Source organism: Oryzias latipes, chromosome 23 (assembly GCF_002234675.1).
Source record: "Oryzias latipes chromosome 23, ASM223467v1".
NCBI lineage: Eukaryota > Metazoa > Chordata > Actinopteri > Beloniformes > Adrianichthyidae > Oryzias > Oryzias latipes.
The window spans coordinates 1,176,155-1,196,368 of record NC_019881.2 but is presented as its reverse complement, the minus strand read 5'-3'; the positions used below and the strand labels follow the sequence as shown (position 1 = coordinate 1,196,368).

At 45.8% G+C, this 20,214-nt stretch overlaps 1 protein-coding gene across 1 annotated transcript; it reads right to left on the bottom strand.

Annotated features, from left to right (window-relative positions):
* Positions 1 to 7,949: 7,949 nt before the first annotated feature.
* Positions 7,950 to 18,695, bottom strand: etnk1 (ethanolamine kinase 1). The gene is made up of 8 exons (XM_004082840.4): positions 18,415 to 18,695; positions 15,538 to 15,797; positions 15,199 to 15,339; positions 14,231 to 14,373; positions 11,687 to 11,770; positions 11,445 to 11,605; positions 9,809 to 9,882; positions 7,950 to 9,676 (listed from the first exon to the last, which is right to left on the bottom strand). The coding sequence occupies exons 1-8, from the start codon at positions 18,559 to 18,561 to the stop codon at positions 9,604 to 9,606; spliced, it is 1,083 nt and encodes a 360-aa protein (XP_004082888.3). The 5' UTR covers positions 18,562 to 18,695; the 3' UTR covers positions 7,950 to 9,603.
* Positions 18,696 to 20,214: the final 1,519 nt, after the last annotated feature.

Sequence of the window (20,214 nt, the reverse complement as noted above, 5' to 3'; positions counted from 1 at the left end):
GAGCTCAGCGATAACTGCCAGCCAACAGCCTGTTTGATCCTGAGGGATGTAAAGCGTTTGAAGCCGACAATCCCTTTGTGATGATAACACATGTTTTTCAGTGTACGCACTGATCCTCGCACTGCTATTGTATTATGGGCAGCAGACGGCAGCTGCCTGGGCATTGTAGCGCTGCCGCTAATCTGAAACAATATCTTTAGGCCCGGCGTAGTTCTAAGCAGCTGCCGGCATTGTGGGAAGCGCCTCTAATCTGCTTCAGTATCTTTAGCCCCTCGTTTAGCTCTTTGATCCTCTCCCATTATGCCCCCCTTTCCGTCACAATGAGAGCCTGAGCCTGGCAAATCTGTGCTGGAATGTTGGATAAGAGGGAAAATCACAGCGCGTGGATGAGAGGCTCACATATGAACAGATGTTTCTGACTGCTCTTCTCCACCTGTCGCAGAGACGTGGAGATGGAGAAGACGTTGGTTGGCCGTCCTTCATGCCGTTCAGGCTCTCGTCTGGAGGCGGCGTTTTGGGCCTGAGCTCGATGGTAAATGTCACATCCGCTCCTGGTTTGGGTCACAGTCTTTTCCAAGGAGGCTAAAGAGGAAGAAGTCTTTCTTTATTCAGTCGGAGATCTTTGGGTCATCCTAAAGTTTGTGTTTGCTCGCCTTTCGGGCATATTCCTTGGGGGGTCGCCATGGCAGCTTTCACTGACACGCACAGGTGGTTTGGCAGAGAATATTAGGCCAAATGCTTGTCCTGACACAACCCTGTGTTTTATCCGGGCCAGGGACCGGCACAGGGAGACCCAGACTTGGGTCCCCTTGTGGCTACATAGTTAGGCAGTAGGGACAGGCTCAAAGACTTCCATAGAGAAATAAACTGCTTTCTATTGGTCAGAATAACCATTTTTGCTCTGCTAACTTTTATTAATATTTTCTAGTCCTAATTTTTAAAATATTTTTTTCTGAAGAGCAAGTTGTCCCTTTAACATTGTAGCTGTCATAACATTCGCACTTGATATACCATAAATCTTTACCTTTTTACATGATCACCGTAAATTAGCGTCACACTCACTCGGTCCTGACACAAGAACAGGCAGACGGCTGGTTCCAAGTGCAGCAGGTTTATGAGCTCAGCTGAAAGTCCACAGAGCTAAATCAGGGTCAGGCAGGCAGGAGTCGATAACAGGCATGAGATCATCAGAGGAGAGACGGGATGGTCAGGATCCAGGTGAGGGTCGGGAAAGGAAGCAGGTAACAGAGTCAGGAGACAGGAGACAGAGATCAGGTCCAGATATAACGCTCAGTAATGAAGGCAGAGCGGCACAAACATGACTTCACACTGAGTGAGGCTCAGGGCAGAGCTTAAGTAGACTGTGGTTGATGAGTGAATGAGAGTCAGGTGTGAAGCATCCAGGAAGTGTGTGCTGGGGTTGCTGGGAAATGTAGTGTGGCTAGATCTCTGGGGACGGTTCCCGCCGTTGACCAGAGGGGGAGTCAGAGCTCTGACTTCTGACACTTCTGTCACTGTCCAGTTCTTATACACAATCAATGGGTCCAACTGACACAAGACTGAGTTTGTCACCTAAACACATGTTAGTGTCCGAGTTATTCTAGCCAAACTACAGTAGATAGCCATGGCCATGGTCAGAAGCCTACTCTGGGTTGTTGGTTTTTTAGATGTTTAGAGTTATTATTTAGGTCCACTCCTGGGTAGAAGTCAGCTTTCACATCCGCCCAAGAAAACAGCTCAGTGTGAAAGTATCCCATTATTAGTTCTTGAAGAGGCACAGTTACCTTCTTTGAGTGTTTCTAAAATCCACTGAGATCTCACTTGGGTTTTTTGGGATCTTACAGGAGATTTTTTGGTCACATTTCAGTTTGTCACACAAGGTAGAAATCCAGGCTTTCAGCAAAGTTTCTAACCTGAAAAAGCCACAGTTTTCTCTTTGATAGTGTTGAAAAAAGCGACTAGAAATGCAAGTTCACATTTAAAATGTCTATTTTTGTATTTTAAACTTTATTTAAACTAAGTCTTTCTCAGAATAACCCTGCAAATGACTGGTGACCTGTACAGGGTGTACCCCATCTCTGCCCAACAGGAAATCGCAGCAGCAACCAAATGACCCCGAAAGGGATACAGCAGGATGGATGGATGGATGGATGGATGATTGATGCTCAGAGAGAAAAATAAACTAATATTTTAGTCTTGCAATAATTTCACCAATTTATTTCTCTTACTTCAAAGTCACTTTGTTAAAATTCTTTGGAAGTTATATTTTCACTAGTTGCTGACAGTCCTAAATCCAAAATGAATCAGGTGATATTGTAATTTATAAAAACTGTGAAATTCAGACTGATTGACAGTTTCTCACACTCACAGTTTTGAGCATCGACTCCTCACTGTAGTTCCTATAGCGTTTACTCTCTGAAATGTTATAAAGATCTTAGAAAGAGAAGAACTTTTAAATGTGCAGATGATCTCAGCCCTGAAACTTGAATCTAGCAGGAAAAAAACATAAAGAAGGAATTTAACTTGAGTGTTTCTACAACTTCAGCTGTGCAGGATAGAACACAATGATGTGAGCTTATTGTTACTGAAGAGTCAGTGTGTGTGTGTGTGTGTGCGTGTGTGTCTGTGTGTGTGTCTGTGTGTGTGTGTCTGTGTGTGTGTGTGTGTGTCTGTGTGTGTGCGTGTGTGTGTGTGGCAGTTCGAGTGCTAGCAAGCCAAATCAAGCTGAGGGGATACAAGCTGCACACAATTACCAGAAACAGAAATACCTCAGCGTGCTTAAGAAGCCATTAATCAGGTATAAATAGAGTGAAGGAGCTCTTTGTGATTAACGAGGTGAGACTAGCTGCTAATTACTGTTTCCCTGAGCTCCGGTAATTAGGTCGACGCCTCGAACCAAGAGGACTGAACCGTCCTGACCCCGCCCCCTCGCTGCACCTGCCATTGTTGTATTCTGCTCAGATGTTGATGACTGCATCCAATCTCTGTTTGTTTCTAGTGGCGTTCAGGCTTCTGTCAGATTAGGACAGGACTTGTGCGGATTAGGAAGCGGCATGTTTGCTGTTTTTAAAAGTGCAGCCAACCGTCTGAAAATCCACAGATGATGCAAAAGCTTTTTCTGTTAGAGAGGTGTTTCATGAAATGAGTACAGACTAGAGGGGAGGAGTTCTAACCCTGAAGGTCCCTTTACTTTTCTGTCACTAAGTTCACGCGGCATCACACACGTTTTTAAGTCTGTTCTCTGGCTCTACGTAGAAAATCACGCAGCCGTTGAAAGTTAAGCTTAGTCGAGCTTCGACCAATCAGGGGTTTGGATTTGGTGGGGGTGGCAGGGTTGTGGCAACATGGGAAGGTAAGTAGGGGGGAGTAGGTGAGACGCAGGCGTGTCGTATGTAACCCTGCGCACAGCACAAGGGAGCGTTGGTGCTGTTCATGCGGTAAGTGTGCACTCCTTACTTGTACAGAAGGCCCAAAGCACTTTTCAGCCGTTCAACACTGACGCCAACACTATGGGGTTCAGTGTCTCACCCAGGGATGTGCAGAGTGGGAACCGAACCTGGGACCTTTCCACCAGAGGTCGACCGCTGCACCACTGCCGCCCCATACTGAGAGAAACTGAGAGTGACTTCAAAACAACGCAGAGGAAACCCTTCCGGAGGGTTGAGGCCGTGTGAAATCCCTGCGTTGATTCGACGCCTCTGATGGATGCAGGCGGGGGGCAGTCACTGCTCCGGCTGCAGCCTCCAGCACGCCGCCGCGTCATGTATGATCTACACGTGTAATCCATGACCACACGCTCACACTCATTGTTCTGATAGAAGCTCTGACCTTTTTATGGCAAACACAAATAAGTGGAGGCACAGAACACGCGATATTGGATCTGTGGTTAATTAATGTGAGTATTATCTGGGCGTATGACGCCGGGGGGGGGAGGCAAGTTAATTGAATTACAGTCGGCGAGTTGGATAATGTTCTGTTGTAATTGTTCAACTCCAGAAGGCGGTCGGGGAGTCGGAGAGCAGCCTTGATTCACTTTTCCAAGGGGTTTGGTGTTGAGGCATGAATAGATTTCTAATTGAATCCTCACTGTTCTGAAAACGTTTGCACTGCTGAAGTCTGTCCGTGCAACGCTGAACGTCTGCAGCAACGCTGAACGTCTGCAGCAACGCTGAATGTCTGCAGCAACGCCGATCGTCTGCAGCAACGCTGATCGTCTGCAGCAACGCTGATCGTCTACAGCAACGCTGAACGTCTACAGCAACGCCGATCGTCTGCAGCAACGCCGAATGTCTGCAGCAACGCTGAACGTCTACAGCAACGCTGAACGTCTGCAGCAACGCTGAACGTCTGCAGCAACGCTGAACGTCTGCAGCAACGCTGAACGTCTACAGCAACGCCGATCGTCTGCAGCAACGCTGATCGTCTGCAGCAACGCTGAACGTCTACAGCAACGCTGAACGTCTACAGCAACGCCGATCGTCTGCAGCAACGCTGAACGTCTACAGCAACGCCGATCGTCTGCAGCAACGCCGAATGTCTGCAGCAACGCTGAACGTCTACAGCAACGCTGAACGTCTGCAGCAACGCTGAACGTCTGCAGCAACGCTGAACGTCTGCAGCAACGCTGAACGTCTGCAGCAACGCTGAACGTCTACAGCAACGCCGATCGTCTGCAGCAACGCTGATCGTCTGCAGCAACGCTGAACGTCTACAGCAACGCTGAACGTCTACAGCAACGCCGATCGTCTGCAGCAACGCTGATCGTCTGCAGCAACGCTGAACATCTGCAGCAACGCCGATCGTCTGCAGCAACGCCGAACGTCTGCAGCAACGCTGAACGTCTGCAGCAACGCTGAACATCTGCAGCAACGCTGAACGTCTGCAGCAACGCTGAACGTCTACAGCAACGCTGAACGTCTACAGCAACGCCGATCGTCTGCAGCAACGCTGATCGTCTGCAGTAACGCCGAACGTCTGCAGCAACGCTGATCGTCTGCAGCAACGCCGAACGTCTGCAGCAACGCCGAACGTCTGCAGCAACGCCGAACGTCTGCAGCAACGCCGAACGTCTGCAGCAACGCCGAACGTCTGCAGCAACGCCGAACGTCTGCAGCAACGCCGAACGTCTGCAGCAACAGCAGCTAACAGAGACAAAATTCATTACAGCGTTACACCTTTTTATCTGTTAATGTTCATGTTTTCTAAATCAAAACTTTGTCTTAATCTGAAATGTGTTGAATCAAATCCATCACTTTATTCTCATATTTTGGAGTAAACATAAGCATGTTTATAAATAACTTGATTTGTTTCACTATATAGACAAATAAAGGTGAATTATCAGGCTGTACCACAGTTTAAGGGGCTGAATCAGTAGTTTCATTGGGTTGTGTCGCCCTCTAGTGGGCACATCTGTCATTAATTCTGAATCAGGTGCTTGAAAAAACCTTAACAAAAAGGTCCAAACTAAAAACGTTATTGAAATATATTTTGTTAAACATTGAAAAGCAAGAAAAGAAAAGGTCAGTCTTTGGTTAAACGTTCTGTATTTGTGTAACCCTTGTGCTATCTAAGATGACCCCCCCCCCTTCCATTGAGGTGTTCTCCCTACCATGACAAAGGTGGATAAAGGTGGAAAGATTTCATGTAATCCATGGACACCAGTAAAGATCACAAATCATTGAAGAAAAAAGTTTCAGCGCACTGTTTAGTGGGTCTAGATGACCCAACTCCCAATGTTAAAGTGCCTAGGATAGAACAAGGGTTACAAAAGTAAAAGAATCATTTATCTAAAGAGTCTCGTTCCTCCCGATAGTTTCATAGAAGAAAAGGTTTTCAGAAAGTTCTTCTAAACTCTGTTTTTGTTTTTTAGGTTGAAGATGTTTCACTTAATTCTAAAGCCTCCTTGGTGAAAGTGAAACATCTTCAATTTGAAAAAATGTAATTAACTTTGAAAAACTTTTCTTGCTTATCTTCTTAAGACCCGAGCTAAGATTTAAGCTAACCCTCCACACAGAATGAAGAACTCCTTCAGCTGCTCCCTTTAGGGGGCGCCATAATTGATCCACCACTTCCATTCACCTTCCACATCTTTCTCTGTTGTGTAACCCTTGTTCTATCCTAGGCACTTTAACATTGGGAGGTGGGTCATCTAGACCCACTAGACAGTGCTCTGAACCTTTTTTCTTCAATGATTTGTGATCTTCACTGGTGTCCATGGATTACATGAAATCTTTCCACCTTTATCCACCTTTGTCATGGTAGGAGACCACCTCAATGGAAGGGGGGGTCATCTAAGATAGCACAAGGGTTAGGTTGTCACTAATTGATAAACATTGAAAGTGAAAACTATTGGTTCTTTAGAGCCCTGAGGAGCACCACAGCTAATGGTATTGTGTGAATAAAAACCTGTAATTTCTCTAATCCAGCTGGAGTTTCTACTGTGCCTTTTGGCTGATCTAACCTTATCCTCTTTCAGAATAACCACCTTCATGTTCTACTTATTACTAAACAGATGAAAGTCTTCCTAAACCTTTTTTGGGACCAAAAGTTTGTCTTCATGCACAAATGGTCTGAACCAGGACGGCTCATCCCTGGTCCTGGAGATCTACCACCCTGACTGTTTTCCAATCTCCAAGTCCTGCTAGCTGCTGATTGGCTCAACCATTCTGACTGAATGAACACACCTGGTCCAGGTGATCAGCAGCAAGCAGTGCAGGGACAGCTGGAGAACAGGCAGGTGGTAGATCTGGAGGACCAGGAATGAGCAGGAGGCTTTTTTTCCTGTGACTATAAAAGTTAGATTTTTGTCTCATTTCAGAACTTCAATAATTACTTCAATAAGTACTTGGCATTTTGGGGGATTCAATCATTATTTTACAGTTTTTCTTTCTGCCAGCTGAATTGGATCAGCGCCACTGACGGATGGCGTCTGATGTCATCATGGAAAATGCTTTGCTTCCGGTTCCAACCTTATGAAGTCAGCCGCCATTTTTCCACGATATGTCCATCGCCATGATGGAGGCAGACGTCCTGCCGTGATTGGTCCGTGTCGGTCTGAGCCTAGGTGTCTATGCCAACCACTCCCTCCAATAAGGAGTGAGCACCTTAGAAGGCCACGCCCCTTCCATTGAAAGCAGGGTCGGGAGAGCCTGTCAATCAAAAGCTGTGAGCATTCAACATGAGGCCTCCTGCCTTTGAGGCATCTGATTGGTCAGTTTAGACCTGAATAACAGCAACAATATCATGGAATAACGGTTGTAAGCTGGACTTCACGTCTATGATTGGTTACGTTTTGAACACATTGACAGCGTCGTTACATTAACCCACATGGAGCTCCAGACCAGTTAGGGGACGTTTCAAGGGCCAAACAGGAAAACCGGCTGGGGCAGGGAGACGGACACTGACCACTCAGAACTTAGATTTGGTGAAGACGACCATTTAGGGTGTTAATGACCATGGGGGGGGGTTCTGCTGTCCTGCCAGACCCTGGCCCATGGCCGCGTAGGGCCGGCCTTGGGGGACACATTTGTGGAGTCCATGTTGCAGGTCCTCGTCTGGCATGAGGTCCACCCAAAAATCACGCAGAGGTTAGCGGCTGAAACCTCACAGACTGAATCCCAATGTTCAGGTAAAAAACACGGAAGCGCCGCTTCTGCGAGCTCGCCGTGCTAACGTTAGTCAAAATCTGCTAATTCCAACATTTTTCTCAGGTCGCTTCCCAATGAAGCTCGAGGAGGCGACGGACGAGAATCCCCCGCATGAGTTTACACGGTGTCCCTTCAAGAGGTCAAAGGTCAACAAACCTTCGGTTGTAGACTTCAATTTGTGGCGTGTTTGAGATTTTGCCGTGTGGCCATCCCATAATAATGTCCATAAGCCTTTGCATATCACTGAGAGGCACCATAAGACAGAAGAACCGCCGAACAGCCAGAATCAAGGACAGAAGGTCAAGAATAAAATCAGACATTTTATTTGAGCATCTTTTAGATGAAAAACATACAAAAAAAACTAAAATGTTTTTAAGAGATACTTTAGAAAAACCAAAGCCTTCAAATAAATGTATGATTCAGGTATTTTATTTACTGTTATGTGGCGAATCACAAAAAACTAACTTAGAGTTGGAAAATAGACATTTGCTGTTGTAACAATAAAATGTTAAGTTTTCCTTCTTCACACATTAATTCATATTTTCTTTAACGTTAAAACAGTTTTTTTAAAAGAGAAAAAAACCCAACTATGTACATGACATCATACTTCAGAACATGTCACTGCTGTACATATTATACACGTATGTTACAAACTTCAGAGCAGACTGATGGATGTCCCTAAACCAGAGATCTCAGCGTTGAATAAACTCCTGAGGCTCCGTTTGGGTAAACATGGCGGAGCGTCCCACCGGCCCTTCAGAGCCGCCCACGCGGCCCCTGAGGCTTTGGACCACCGGCAGTGACATCCGTGTGCCGACAGCTCCGTGGGTCCTTCAGGAACATGAGGGCGTGTCATCGATTTAGTCTCAGGGTGACTCTAAACAAATGAAGAGCGGCTCCCAATGCCAACGCCAAAAATGTTTGTTTAGGAATTTAAATCGTAAAAATCTTTCACCAAAATATTCCCTAAAAACGTTTTTTTTCCTTCTAGTTTTAAATGGAGTAAATCAACCGTTAGCCGACCGCGGCGTCCTGAGGTCACGCCGTCTGTGCCGCGCTTTGGTCAGAACATCAAAGGGATGCGGTATGAAACCTCCCATAATCAGACGCGTCTTCACAGCTCGGTTCATAGCAGCAAGTTCTTTTGGGGGGGGGTTTGACAGTGCGCCGCTAAGCTCCGCCCCCACCCCAGAAAGGAGTGCCTTATTTGTTAACCAGTGTTGGAGCTCAGTGGTGCAGATTTCTGAGGTGCAGTGAACGCAGCACGTCAACGTCCGGTTCTGGGACGACCCAGAGTCCCGGAAACGGCTGCAAAGATCCGTGTGAGGTTTTCCAGATGGTCCACACCGTTCTGTGTGTCCTGACCAACAGAATCGTTTTGTTATAAATAGAAGAATAAAAAAAAATAAAGTCAGAAACTTCTCAGACTTTGAAGAGGATTCGTTAGTTTGGTCCCACCTGGAGCGGCCCCGCCCTGATCCCACATGGAATGTTCCTGTCCGGACAAACTTCACTTTACACACAAAACAATGGGAAAAGTCACATGACTTTCCAGTTCCAATATGAAACTCACATTTGTTTCCATATTTTTGTCCAAAACTACGTTTTTAAAATGCTATAAATAAAAAAAACGGTGGTTTCTGCTCTGAAGGAGGATCAACGACTGCAGGGCATTGTGGGAAAAATAGGTGAAAACAGACAGAGGTTTCTGGCCTTTTATAGTGAACTAGTGTTAGATTCCTCTCATGTTTGGGTCCTCTTTCAAAATAAAGCGCTGCTGGTCACATTTACAGACGTGGAATCCCGTTTTTACAGCTCAGCCTTCATCCTCAGCGGTTACTCAAAGTGAGACTACAGATTAAGAAAGACGTCCAGAAAACGGAGCGGCCTTCCGGTCAGAAACCTGAGCGGCGAGCTCTGCGGCGGTCGTGGAGGGGCAGCTGGGAAGGCTGGGCTTTTATTTGGGTAAGCTCAGCGCGGCCGCCTCTGGTTTCATCTTGAAGTACTGGTTGAAGCGCAGGACTGCATATCTGCAGACAGAACAGGCGGCATCAGCACCCGGATAAAAATGTACGCGACACATAAACGTGCAGCGGCAACCGCAATACCACCCCGCCTTTCTGGACGGCGTGTACTGCTCAGCCGTCAAAACCCAGACGTACCCCAGGAAGTCAAAGTTGATGGTGGAGAACTCGGCCTGGATCAGAGCCCACAGACCCCAGAAGAAATGAGAGGCCTGGAGACGGAGAGGAGGAGCAAACGCATGAGCGAACACACAAACATTCCCAGGAGTTTATCAGCCGTGTCACTGCCGACACGGCCGCCAAGAAGAGATCGGCCCAAGGACGCGCTGCCGGCGCTTTATTTTGAAATGTTACACACACACACACAGCAGTCCCTCACTGCCAGATACAGGCTGATGCAGCAGAGAAAACTAAAGACAGGTTTGCTGAAAGCAGGACTGTCAAAACAAAAGCATCACCAGATGAGATGAGTCTGACGCAGCAGATAACATCCACCAGCTCATGTGACAGAACAGGAAGGAGTTTTACTGCGTACAAACAGTCAGCGCTTTTATTTTCTTATGTAATTCTTAAAAAAAACGCAGCACTGGAAAGTTCCAGGAAACCCTCCAAGCCCCTCCCACTGCAGCACACATGAGACCTGAACACTAACCGTGGAAAAACAAACACCAGCAGCACCATTTAGACAGTCAACAACTTCCTACAGTGTTGCATTATGGGACATTGTGTTTGGTTTGAAGAATAAAGATTTAAATCTCTGGCTGTGTCTGAATTCTGGCCGTAACCCCTAACTACTAAAAACAACAGCGGCTCTATAAGGAGCCCTGAATTTTAAGACCACTTCAGAAACCACGATCACTAGTTTTTGATATGAAGTCATCAATTTCACAAAGTTAAACGCTAATTAATATGATAATATGAGCGTTTTGCTACGATTATTTATGATCCACAGTCTTCTGAAGATAAAAATGTTGATGTTTGCTATTTTTTGGTAAAAAATCTTCCGCTGCAATGCATTGTGGTCTATTTTCTCCGATCTAGTGAGCATGGATGCACACTGGTTGTTCCCAGAGACTTCTGGGAATTTTCCAGGGCTCTGGATTTTGGAATTGTTCTAAAACATGGAGAACGTTCTGTGTAGTGAGCTATATAGGGTTAGGGTGGGAATTCAGACACGGGTCCATCTTTTTTCCTTTTTCTAGAGTGCTATGTTGGTGGTGGTCCTAACATGACTCAGTCTCATAGCAATAACTATCCTCCTATATTCCATTAAAACAGGAGCATTTTCAGGTTAAAGTGTTTTTTATTCCAAAAACTACTATTTCCAGTCATTGGCACTGAAAAGCCCTAAATGTCCTCTGTGGACACAAAAGGAGTTCTCTCTGGAAGATGTGTTAGTTTACGTTGAATGTCATGACCGACACATTGAAGTGAGAATATGTCCTCTTATGGTTAGGAGTTCTTCTAATGGTTTGTATTCTGTCATTTATGAATTCTTTACCCTGAACCAGAGCAGCTCTTCAACACTTCCAGTGGATTCTGTGTCAGACAGCAGTTTCCCGCCGTACAGAGTAGATCTGAACAGCTGCTTCTCTCTGCATGCTGATTGTGTTACGGCTAGTAGAGTACGAGTAAACTACTTGACATTACTTAAGTGTTTACGCAATAATTTCAGCTGGAACTCGGCTGGCCGCATAAACCATTGAAGGACTGGGATCGGCTCTGGCAATCAGAAGGTTGAACCAAAAGAAAAGGAAATGAGGAAAGTTGTTACCAGGGCAAACTTGTTGACTTGGACGTAGAGGGTCTCCACCTCTGCGTCCGTCACGTCGCTGCCCTGGCCCTTGAGCTGCTTATAGGCCTCCAGGTAGGAGCGGAGCCAGAGCAGCTGGACGGGGCGGTCTGGGTAGTAACTATAGTCCACCTCGTTCAGACCTGCACACACCCAGAAAACAGACGCATTCGGAGGAGTCCTTCCATTTCCTGCCTCCGTCCACTCGGTTGGTGTGGTCTTACCAGCAAACTCATTGAAATGATTTCCAATGTCGAAGGCCTGGTAATTGTAGCCGGCGTACTCGTAGTCAATAAACTTGACGCTTCCTGGAAAGAGAAGCAGCTTTGTTTAGACGACAGGCGGCACACGAGGGTCCACAGTATTTGTTTGTTTCCCTTTTATAATTCAGACCCTAGCTTTGCTCTTATCAAACTGACTAGCCGGCTTTGCTAGAGCCGAGCAAAAGGGCGGGAAGTAAGAGTTTGCATTTTGAGGGACTGAGGACAGAGGAAGGATGAGGTGAGAGCATGACATCAGGGGCGTCCGTGACCCCAGAAATCTGTTAAAATATCAGAAGAAGGGAGGTCGGAACATTCCCAAAGCTTTAATGTTTGAGGCCAAACACATGGAGAAGGTAGAGTGGAAGGCAATGTCCCACAGTGGGTTACTGGTTATGGATCATGCAGAGAAAATAAAGAAACTAAATGAAAACCACCAGGAGGAACCCGTTTGGAAAAACAGGAAACAAAAGGCTGAGAGACACGAGGGAGAAAGGCGACGGAAAGACACGATCCAGGAAAATCTGCTCAACAAGTCCAGGCAACAACACATTCAAGGATTTGGTTTTCTGCTCTACTGCTACAATCACAGGCGTGAAGAGCCAGTAAACGTGTGTGAACGGCCATTCATGCAGCTTTTACAGCGGTACAAAACACACTTTAATAAAAAAAACGATGTTGATGCGTGTAGTCGCGTTCTCTCAGGCTACTGCGTTCAAAACTGTTCACACGCGTAGCCGTGCACGTTTTTTAGACCAGGTCAAACTTTGACCAATCAGGGACTCAGATTAGGTGGTGACGTATGAACTTTTGATTTAAGGAAAGTCTAAGGCTTGGATGACGGAGGACAGATGAATAGCCGTGGTTTGTGTCCGGCTGTAGACGACGCACCGCTCGGACAGCCTGTAGGTGGCGCACCAGCGCCGAGGAACCTGCGTTTAGCGCTCGTGAACACGTGTCAAACGTCCAGCATGAACGTCGCTTTAAAGCCACAAAAGCTCAACGATGTCATGGGGGGAAGCAGGGACTTCCAGCAAATGTGTTGCCGTCTGAAAAGTGGAAGAAGAGGGAAAGCAGTCGACCTCAGAAATCCACACCCTTATTCCCAGAAGCCCTCTGATAAGTGCATCAAAAGTTTTAAAACTTGTCTTTTGAGGTGGAACTGAACTAGATGAAACAAAGAGACACGTTGAGGTGGGTTACCAGCCGGCGTGTAGGTCCTAGCGGGACAACTGAACACCTTCCGGGCAGTGGCTATAGCCCCCCTGTGCAGCAGATGAAAAGGTTTGGGCAAACATCTTCCACACATGCTCACTCTCTCACGGACGTGTTTGGCTCCGCCCCATTCTTTCGTCTTGCACACCGTTGTGTAACGTCTGGGCTGGCTGCCAACCCACCCCCCCACCCCCGCCACCACTTCCTGCCAACACACCCCCTCAACGCTGCCCTCCGATTGGCTCCTGTGATCCGGAGAGGCGTCTCGGTTTCATTAACTCTTTCAACCAGATTGGGTCAGAAATCAACTTTTGGGTAAACCAAAAGACAGAAACAGTGGTTCTGTTGGTGGTTCTGCTGAGACAGCGGCTGCACTGGATCAGTTAAAAACACTCAGTGGTTCCAGCTCCACTGACAGCCGGTTGGTTCTGGGTAAACTCCACAGATGCTGAACATCTTCCCTTCTTTAAGTCGCTTCTATTTCAGGAGGATCTTCCTCTGTAAAATGATCCGCTGAGCCGCGGCTGCAGTTACACCGTGACCGGATCAGAACCAACACGTTTGGACTTGTCCGTTTCATTTCATCAGACCTTTTTTCTTTTGGGTTGGATTTACAGTAAAAAATACAAAACTTTGTCACTAGAACGATGGAAATCAGAAAGACAATGAGTTGTTTGCTGGTAACCATGACGACGCTGTCATTAAAGACCGGCAGGGAGGTTTGTGGGTCCTACTGCTGCCAAGAGCTCATCCTGTACAGCCTGAACGAGGGGCGGGGTGGGGGGCAGACTATGTGAGGGCCCTCAGAGGCGCCTGGGGTATGTCTCCCTCCGTTCCCTCCCCAGGGGGCAGGGCGGTGCAGCCGCAGCCTCCTCTATCATTCCTAGGGGAGAAAGGCTAAAACAAGGAGCTGTGAAAAGTCACCACGCCCCCCCCAAGGGGGGCCGACAGCTCCCATACAAGCCTGTGAAGACCTCCACCCACCTCCCATAAGCAGGCTGACTCTGAAACGTTTAATAATCAATGTCAAAATAGCAGTTTAGAACAACAGATTATAGGGGTTAAGAATAACGTTTATCCTAATAATCATCATTTCTAATTCATCTATCAACACTAGAACAAATAAGACTACAGATGCAGAAGGCAGGGAGTTTAGATTTACTTCAAAAACAACTTTAACCTCTGAATTCCACCACTGCAAGCATTTGCAAACACTGCTGAGAGGTCAACTGTAACTGTGGGAGAGTCTTCCTGAAACACTGATAAACATCAGCGTCTCTGGCGTCAACTCACCTTCCCTCTGGTTATAGACGATGTTTTTGCAGAGAAGGTCATTGTGGCACAGAACTACAGGGGAGCCCAGCACAGTTAATGACTGCTGGAGCCACACCAGCTCTTTCCTGAGGCACTGCAGGCTGGGAACGTCCGAGCTCAGCCTGCAGGGGGCAGAGGAGAGCGAGGGACACCAGGTTAGCAAGCAGTCCATGCAAAGATGGAGAGTAGAAGGACGAACAGCTGACCTTAAAAATTAAAAGAGTTTAGGAACTTATTGTCAGATTATTCGCACACACAGGTTCAAACCCTTGGTTATTAAATGAAAACATCGGCTACAGTAAAGGTTTATTTTATTTATGACATCAAGCTGTAAAAATAGTTTTTTATGTATGTCTGGGTTAAACGTTTTAGGACAATCACTGCTCTACAAATGAAAGAAAATACAGCTCCACCTGGCTCCATTTTCATATCTATATATGAGCAAAGCAACAAGTTGCTTCATGTTCAGTCGTTTCAGTGCTGATCTCTGCCAGATGTGTTAAACACCAAGTTTGTCAGAGATTCAGGAAGGCCACAAAAACCTTTACCCCGCCATTGCCCCCCCAATTCTTGAGTCTATAATAGAGTCACTACTGACAAAGATTAGGGAACCATCAATGCCAGCTTCCTTAGGCATTAACAAAATAACAAAAACACATTTCTAGACAGAATGAAGACAGTAATAATCAAACTTAGAAATGCATATTTTTATCCTTTCATCTGCTTTCCACTCTGCTGTTTCTCCCCCCTTTCAAAGTCTTCTGCCCCCTCCAGCCCTCTCATTAACCCTTCTAGCTCTGCCCCTGGGTTCAGGATGTTAGAACCACCCCTCCCAACAAAAACACTATAGTGTTAGTACTGAGACCGCGCTCATTACTTTTTTAATGGCAATGATTTAATTAACAGGACGTCACAGATTTCCCAAAGAAAAAACCTAAAGAACTCGCCTGTGGTTCTGGTCGAGCTCCCGGCGGTACTTGGAGATCAGAGCCAAGTACTTCCCCATCTTTACCCACATGTCAGACTGGGGCACCCAGCCGTTATGGGCATGGATTGCATGGTATTTAGCCAGTTGTCTGGCGATTAACCTGCAAAGCAGAAAGAAACTTTCAATTATTTCAAAATGTCACTTTTACCTTGAATAGTTTGGCTTTAGCAGTATATTTCTTACCGTAGAAATCTGACTAATAAATCTACTGAACACGGTTGAAAGACACCGTTTGGCTAAATGAGATCAATTACAAATGGTTTTTTTGGACATTCTCCACCCCGCAGTTTCCTTTTACCTAAAAAGTGGCTGGTGGCGAATGTGTTGGGGCTCCAGGGCGGCTCCTTGCAGGAACTCGTAGCAGAGGCCGTTGTTGAAGGTACAGTACAGCTGCGGCGCGCAGCGGTGAGCGTGCAGGACGCGGAAACTCTTCACCTCGTTCTCTCGGTCCACCAGCAGCTCCGTTTTGTTGCCATATATTCGGACCAGAACCACGTCCTGCAGGACGGAGCCCACGTAGCAGCCGAGGAGTTTATTGGTAATCCCATCAGTGAAAATCTGCAGAAAATGACGCAAAATGAACGAATTTCAGGGGCCGTTGGTGATCAAATTTACATTTATTCATTTTTAATGGGGTTAAAAACATCCACTGGAGTGTGAGGTTTAGGTGAAGCCAACAGCAGCCGTGTTTGTCTGCGTTTAGAGGAACCATCCCTAAAGCGTGGAGCGTTTTGGCGAGGCGGATAAACAGCCCCCGCGGTTTTGTTGCTCCCGTCAGCTAAGATCGACAGGACTGCGAGGAATGAGGCATTCTGCACGACAGGAGAATGATCGGCATCTGCTGATTCCACAGCATTTCATTGGAAAAAACTACCAGGAAGCATGTGACTGAATTCCACCACGGCTGTGTTTACATCCTCTCCACTACTGGAGGTGGAAAACAGGGGGGTGGAGCGGCCAGCTCTGCTGAGATTGGCTTTCAGTCAAGTGGGATTGGCCGTTTCACCGTCAGGCAACGCAAACGGTTTTTTCCATGCAGGTGTTTTTCCTTCACAACACTTTGGCATCTCGCCATCATTCTAAAAACACTTTTCTCCGTTAAACAGCAGCAGGTACAAGTACACCCTGGACACGTCTACTGAAGGAATGCCGGTCATCCCAGAAGGAGGCGCCGGACAAACCAAACCCTCCGATGCCCCTTCGATCGAGCCCTCTCAGCTCAGACACCCCAGAATAGATCCGATTCTGGGCTTAGGCGTGAAGCAAGTGAAGCTTGCAGTCTGTTTGCTCAAGGGCAAGGGTCAGGGAACAATGGCTCCAAGTGACCGGCAGCACTCACATATGTTAACCTGTTTAGTTTAGGGGAGATGCCACAAACCAGTTTAGATGCAGATGTCTTACTGGCTGGACAGCTAGAGGAGACATTATGTTTTATACCACGGTCCGGGTGAATACTCGATTCTGATTGGCTGCTGGGTGTACATTAAAAAGTGATAAACCACAGGATAACCGCACCTGAAAAAAGTAGTTCCGGTCAGCTAGCTTAAATGTTCTGTATCACTGCGCCGGCTTCTTTAAAACAACCTTTAACTTCATCGTCTGGACAAAAACGAGCGGTAAAAGTAGAACTTTCTCTCTGAACTGATGCTTTATTCAACCCATCGGAAAGATGAGTTTATTTAGATCAGCAGTGGTGCGGCGCGACGTGACAAATAGTCCGCTTTTTGTGAGAAAAGCGATCCAAATCCGGGGGGAAAAGATGAAGACATCTGTAAAGAAAATATAGCTTAAAACTGCATTTCTGAGGATTTCTTTATTCAAATTGATGTGAATCAGGAGCAGACAACGAAATGCACTGTGGCTCCGCCCCCTTCTGATGCAGACAAACAGATCCATGACCGTCTTTGTTTTGCTGGTCTGAGCCGGAATCTGGATCAGAACTGGACGGATCTGACACAGACAGCCATGTTGCTGCATCAGTACTGTTGGGTTGTGAGGGGCTGTAGGCAATGCATGATGGGAAAGAGGGGAGGGCCGACTTCAGAAAAAAACGGTCCAACCAACAACTCGGAAGACAAATTTCAAACGAACAACTGAAACTATGTCTGAGAAAACCACAAGTCCTTTGATTCTGGTCAGAAACTGCATATTTAAATTAAATATGCAGTTCAAAATGTTTTAATGTTTTTTACTGTTGTGTTCAGCACTTTGTCTCCACTACTGTTGTATGAAAGTGCTATATAAATAAATAAAGTTGAGTTGAGTTAAATTAAAGACAGTTGGGAACAATTTTATGATCGCTCAGAAAAACGATGTGGAGGAAATATAAACTATTCCATGATTCTTTCTGACTTAAATATGCACGCAATCAGACATAAAACAGCAGTATGTGACAGTCATGGCAAACAGCTGCTATAAAAATGACTTGTTTTAAAAAAAACAACTGCATGTGTAACTTTACAAAATAAGTTACTTTATAAAGGTTATTTTTAATCATTTTTACTGTGGTTTTACTAACAATAATTTCTTAGCATTTTCCTGAATGAAATGTTTTACAAATCTCATTTTTCAACTATATGTTAGACTAATAACGTGGTCCATAAATCTATGTTACAATTAATGTAACTATTGAGAAAAAGTAACTTGCTGTACTAAAAAAAACACAGGAAAGTGAAACTCTAAGCAGACAAACCGCAGACTAACAGGATTACATTTAGTTCTGCTAAAAGGCTCCTCTTCTAGAAACTTCTCTTATTTTAATAACCCGAGGTTACAGGATATATATATATACAGCAGGACACAAAATCAATTCTTAAGACTTAAAACTGTCTTGCTAACATTAGCGTCGGTCACATGACATCGTTCCTGCATTTGCATGAAAGCTGCACCCAAATCAAATGACGCAGGTTTTATTAGCAGCGGAAAACGTATCTTCCACAAACTACGGACAAGTCGTTTATTCAAATCAGAAAATAGAAAAACTAAAAGACGGAGAGGGGTTCTCTTGTCGCGCGCCCCGAATGACGTCAGCTACCTTCGAATTCTGGGAAGAAGAAGAAAAGACGCAGTATGCTAGCTTACGCGCTAGCTTAATGTTTGAAATAGCATCCACCGCTCAATATAGCGATGTTTCACCTGCAAATGCAAACAGAACACGTATGGAAACATGAAGCACCTTTATTTTGACCTCTGACGGTTTCCAGCTGGGTCTCAGCTCCTTCAGTAGCTTGAGGGCGCCGGGTCTGCAGTCGCCGTCGTCGACCGTCACGTCTATTTTAGGCACAGCGGGCGCCTCATCGGGAACATGAATGTAACTAGCCATGGCGAAAGTGTTTGTGTCGTTTTCAAACGCGTTTTGAGGTCTGCCGTGCGGTTCTTGGCGGAAAATGCCGAACGTCTGCCTGTACGTGGAGAACGTGTGCGTATATAAGGCTGGAGACCGGGCGCCGCCTCTCCAAAGCCCCACCCCCTCGAAGAAAGTCCTGTTCCTCATACGTCAGCGAGTGGAACGATTCACAAGGAGCCTTTGTGCAGACGTCCGGGGCGTCCCGCTGGCGGGGCTTAACTCAAGACGATGTTATGTTATGAACACATACGGATCATATTTGCTTAGAAAGCCAATTATACAGAGTTCATCGATTTGCGAGCAAATTCTTATCTCTGAAACGACTTAAATCCGAAGTTGGTTCACAGTGTCCGGACAACAGCTTCACCATTACAAACGTACACTAACTACCGCCTACGTCACGTTGCCGTTTACTTCAAGTCCCTAAATCTATGAATGAAATGCGATTTGTGCTGTTTGCCATAAAAATAAACACGCAGCGGGAACATTGCATTCAAACTAATTTATTATATATTATTATTATTATTAGCCAGATGAGTTAAATATTTCGGTACTTCTTTGAGGCATTTTCCCCCCCAAGTCCATTGATTATTTACGCTTATTTTCAATTTTTCTTTCATTTTTCAAATCATTTCTAAAAATCTTCAGTGCAACTATAACATGTTTATATAAATACATTTATTGAAACTAGCAAAGATAAAAGTGGCATGACAATATGATTGTCAAATCGAGTTTGTTTAACTACCTGAAAGAGAATGAAACTCTTTTTTCATCCTACCCCACCCGTATGTTTTACCTAACTTTTTTTACATGTTTGCCAGCTACACCTCCTTCTTGGATTTGGAATTGAAATAAAATGGAAAATAGTTGGAAGTTCAGGACCACAATCCTTGCATTTAGCAGCCATATAAATTTATCTTTCTACCCTTTGAAGGAGTCACTGAAAACGTCACGCGCCCAAAGCTGAGTCGTCCTGCCGCGCCTGACGCCCAAATCGCGCCACAGGACCTCAGATCACGTCTGTACGTCGACTTAACATTGAAAGTCGGCGCCCCCGACGCGCCACTGGGTCCGGTGTGAACGCACCGCTGTGATACATGAAACATGGAATCCATTAAATGTAAAAACTGCCAAAAACAGTTGAATCTTTTGCTTGAAGGGATGTGGAGAAAGAGAATTGATATTTTCCCACCACTGGTGGGTTTTTGAGGAAATCCTCAACGCGTTTTCAGCGAGCGGCTGTTTCAGAGGTGACGAGGCGTCACTGTACCGTTTGGTGACACGTTGGGCGCTACATTCAGTAATGGAGAGTCCTTTCAATGAACAGCTTTTATAGTTTTTATAATCCCATTTAGAAAGAGGCTCTGATTTGGCTTTAACTGAGTGGGTCAGACCATTAGTTCCTAGGAAAGGGGTGTGTGCTGTAGAGCTCTCTGAAACATGATGAACCAATCAGAAGGTGAATTCCTGGAGCCTTTTTGTCGTCTTGGACTGTCTGGCTGTCAGGCCTCTGGGAAACCTTTCTCAGTTGAGCTTGTGTTACTCCTCCCTTCTTTGTTGTTTGATTTTTCCAAACATACTCCTGCATCAGGTGCACATAAATAATTGTGTTGAAAAAACAAGCTTTAC

What these genes read in the sequence shown, in the direction of transcription:
- etnk1 (XM_004082840.4), bottom strand. Translation starts at nt 18,561, where the DNA reads ATGGCTAGTTACATTCATGTTCCCGATGAGGCGCCCGCTGTGCCTAAA. An exon ending in GAGCTCGACCAGAACCACAG is followed by an intron (nt 14,374 to 15,198) that starts GCGAGTTCTTTA and finishes TGCCCCCTGCAG; the next exon opens with GCTGAGCTCGGACGTTCCCA. An exon ending in CGTCTATAACCAGAGGGAAG is followed by an intron (nt 11,771 to 14,230) that starts GTGAGTTGACGC and finishes TTCTCTTTCCAG; the next exon opens with GAAGCGTCAAGTTTATTGAC.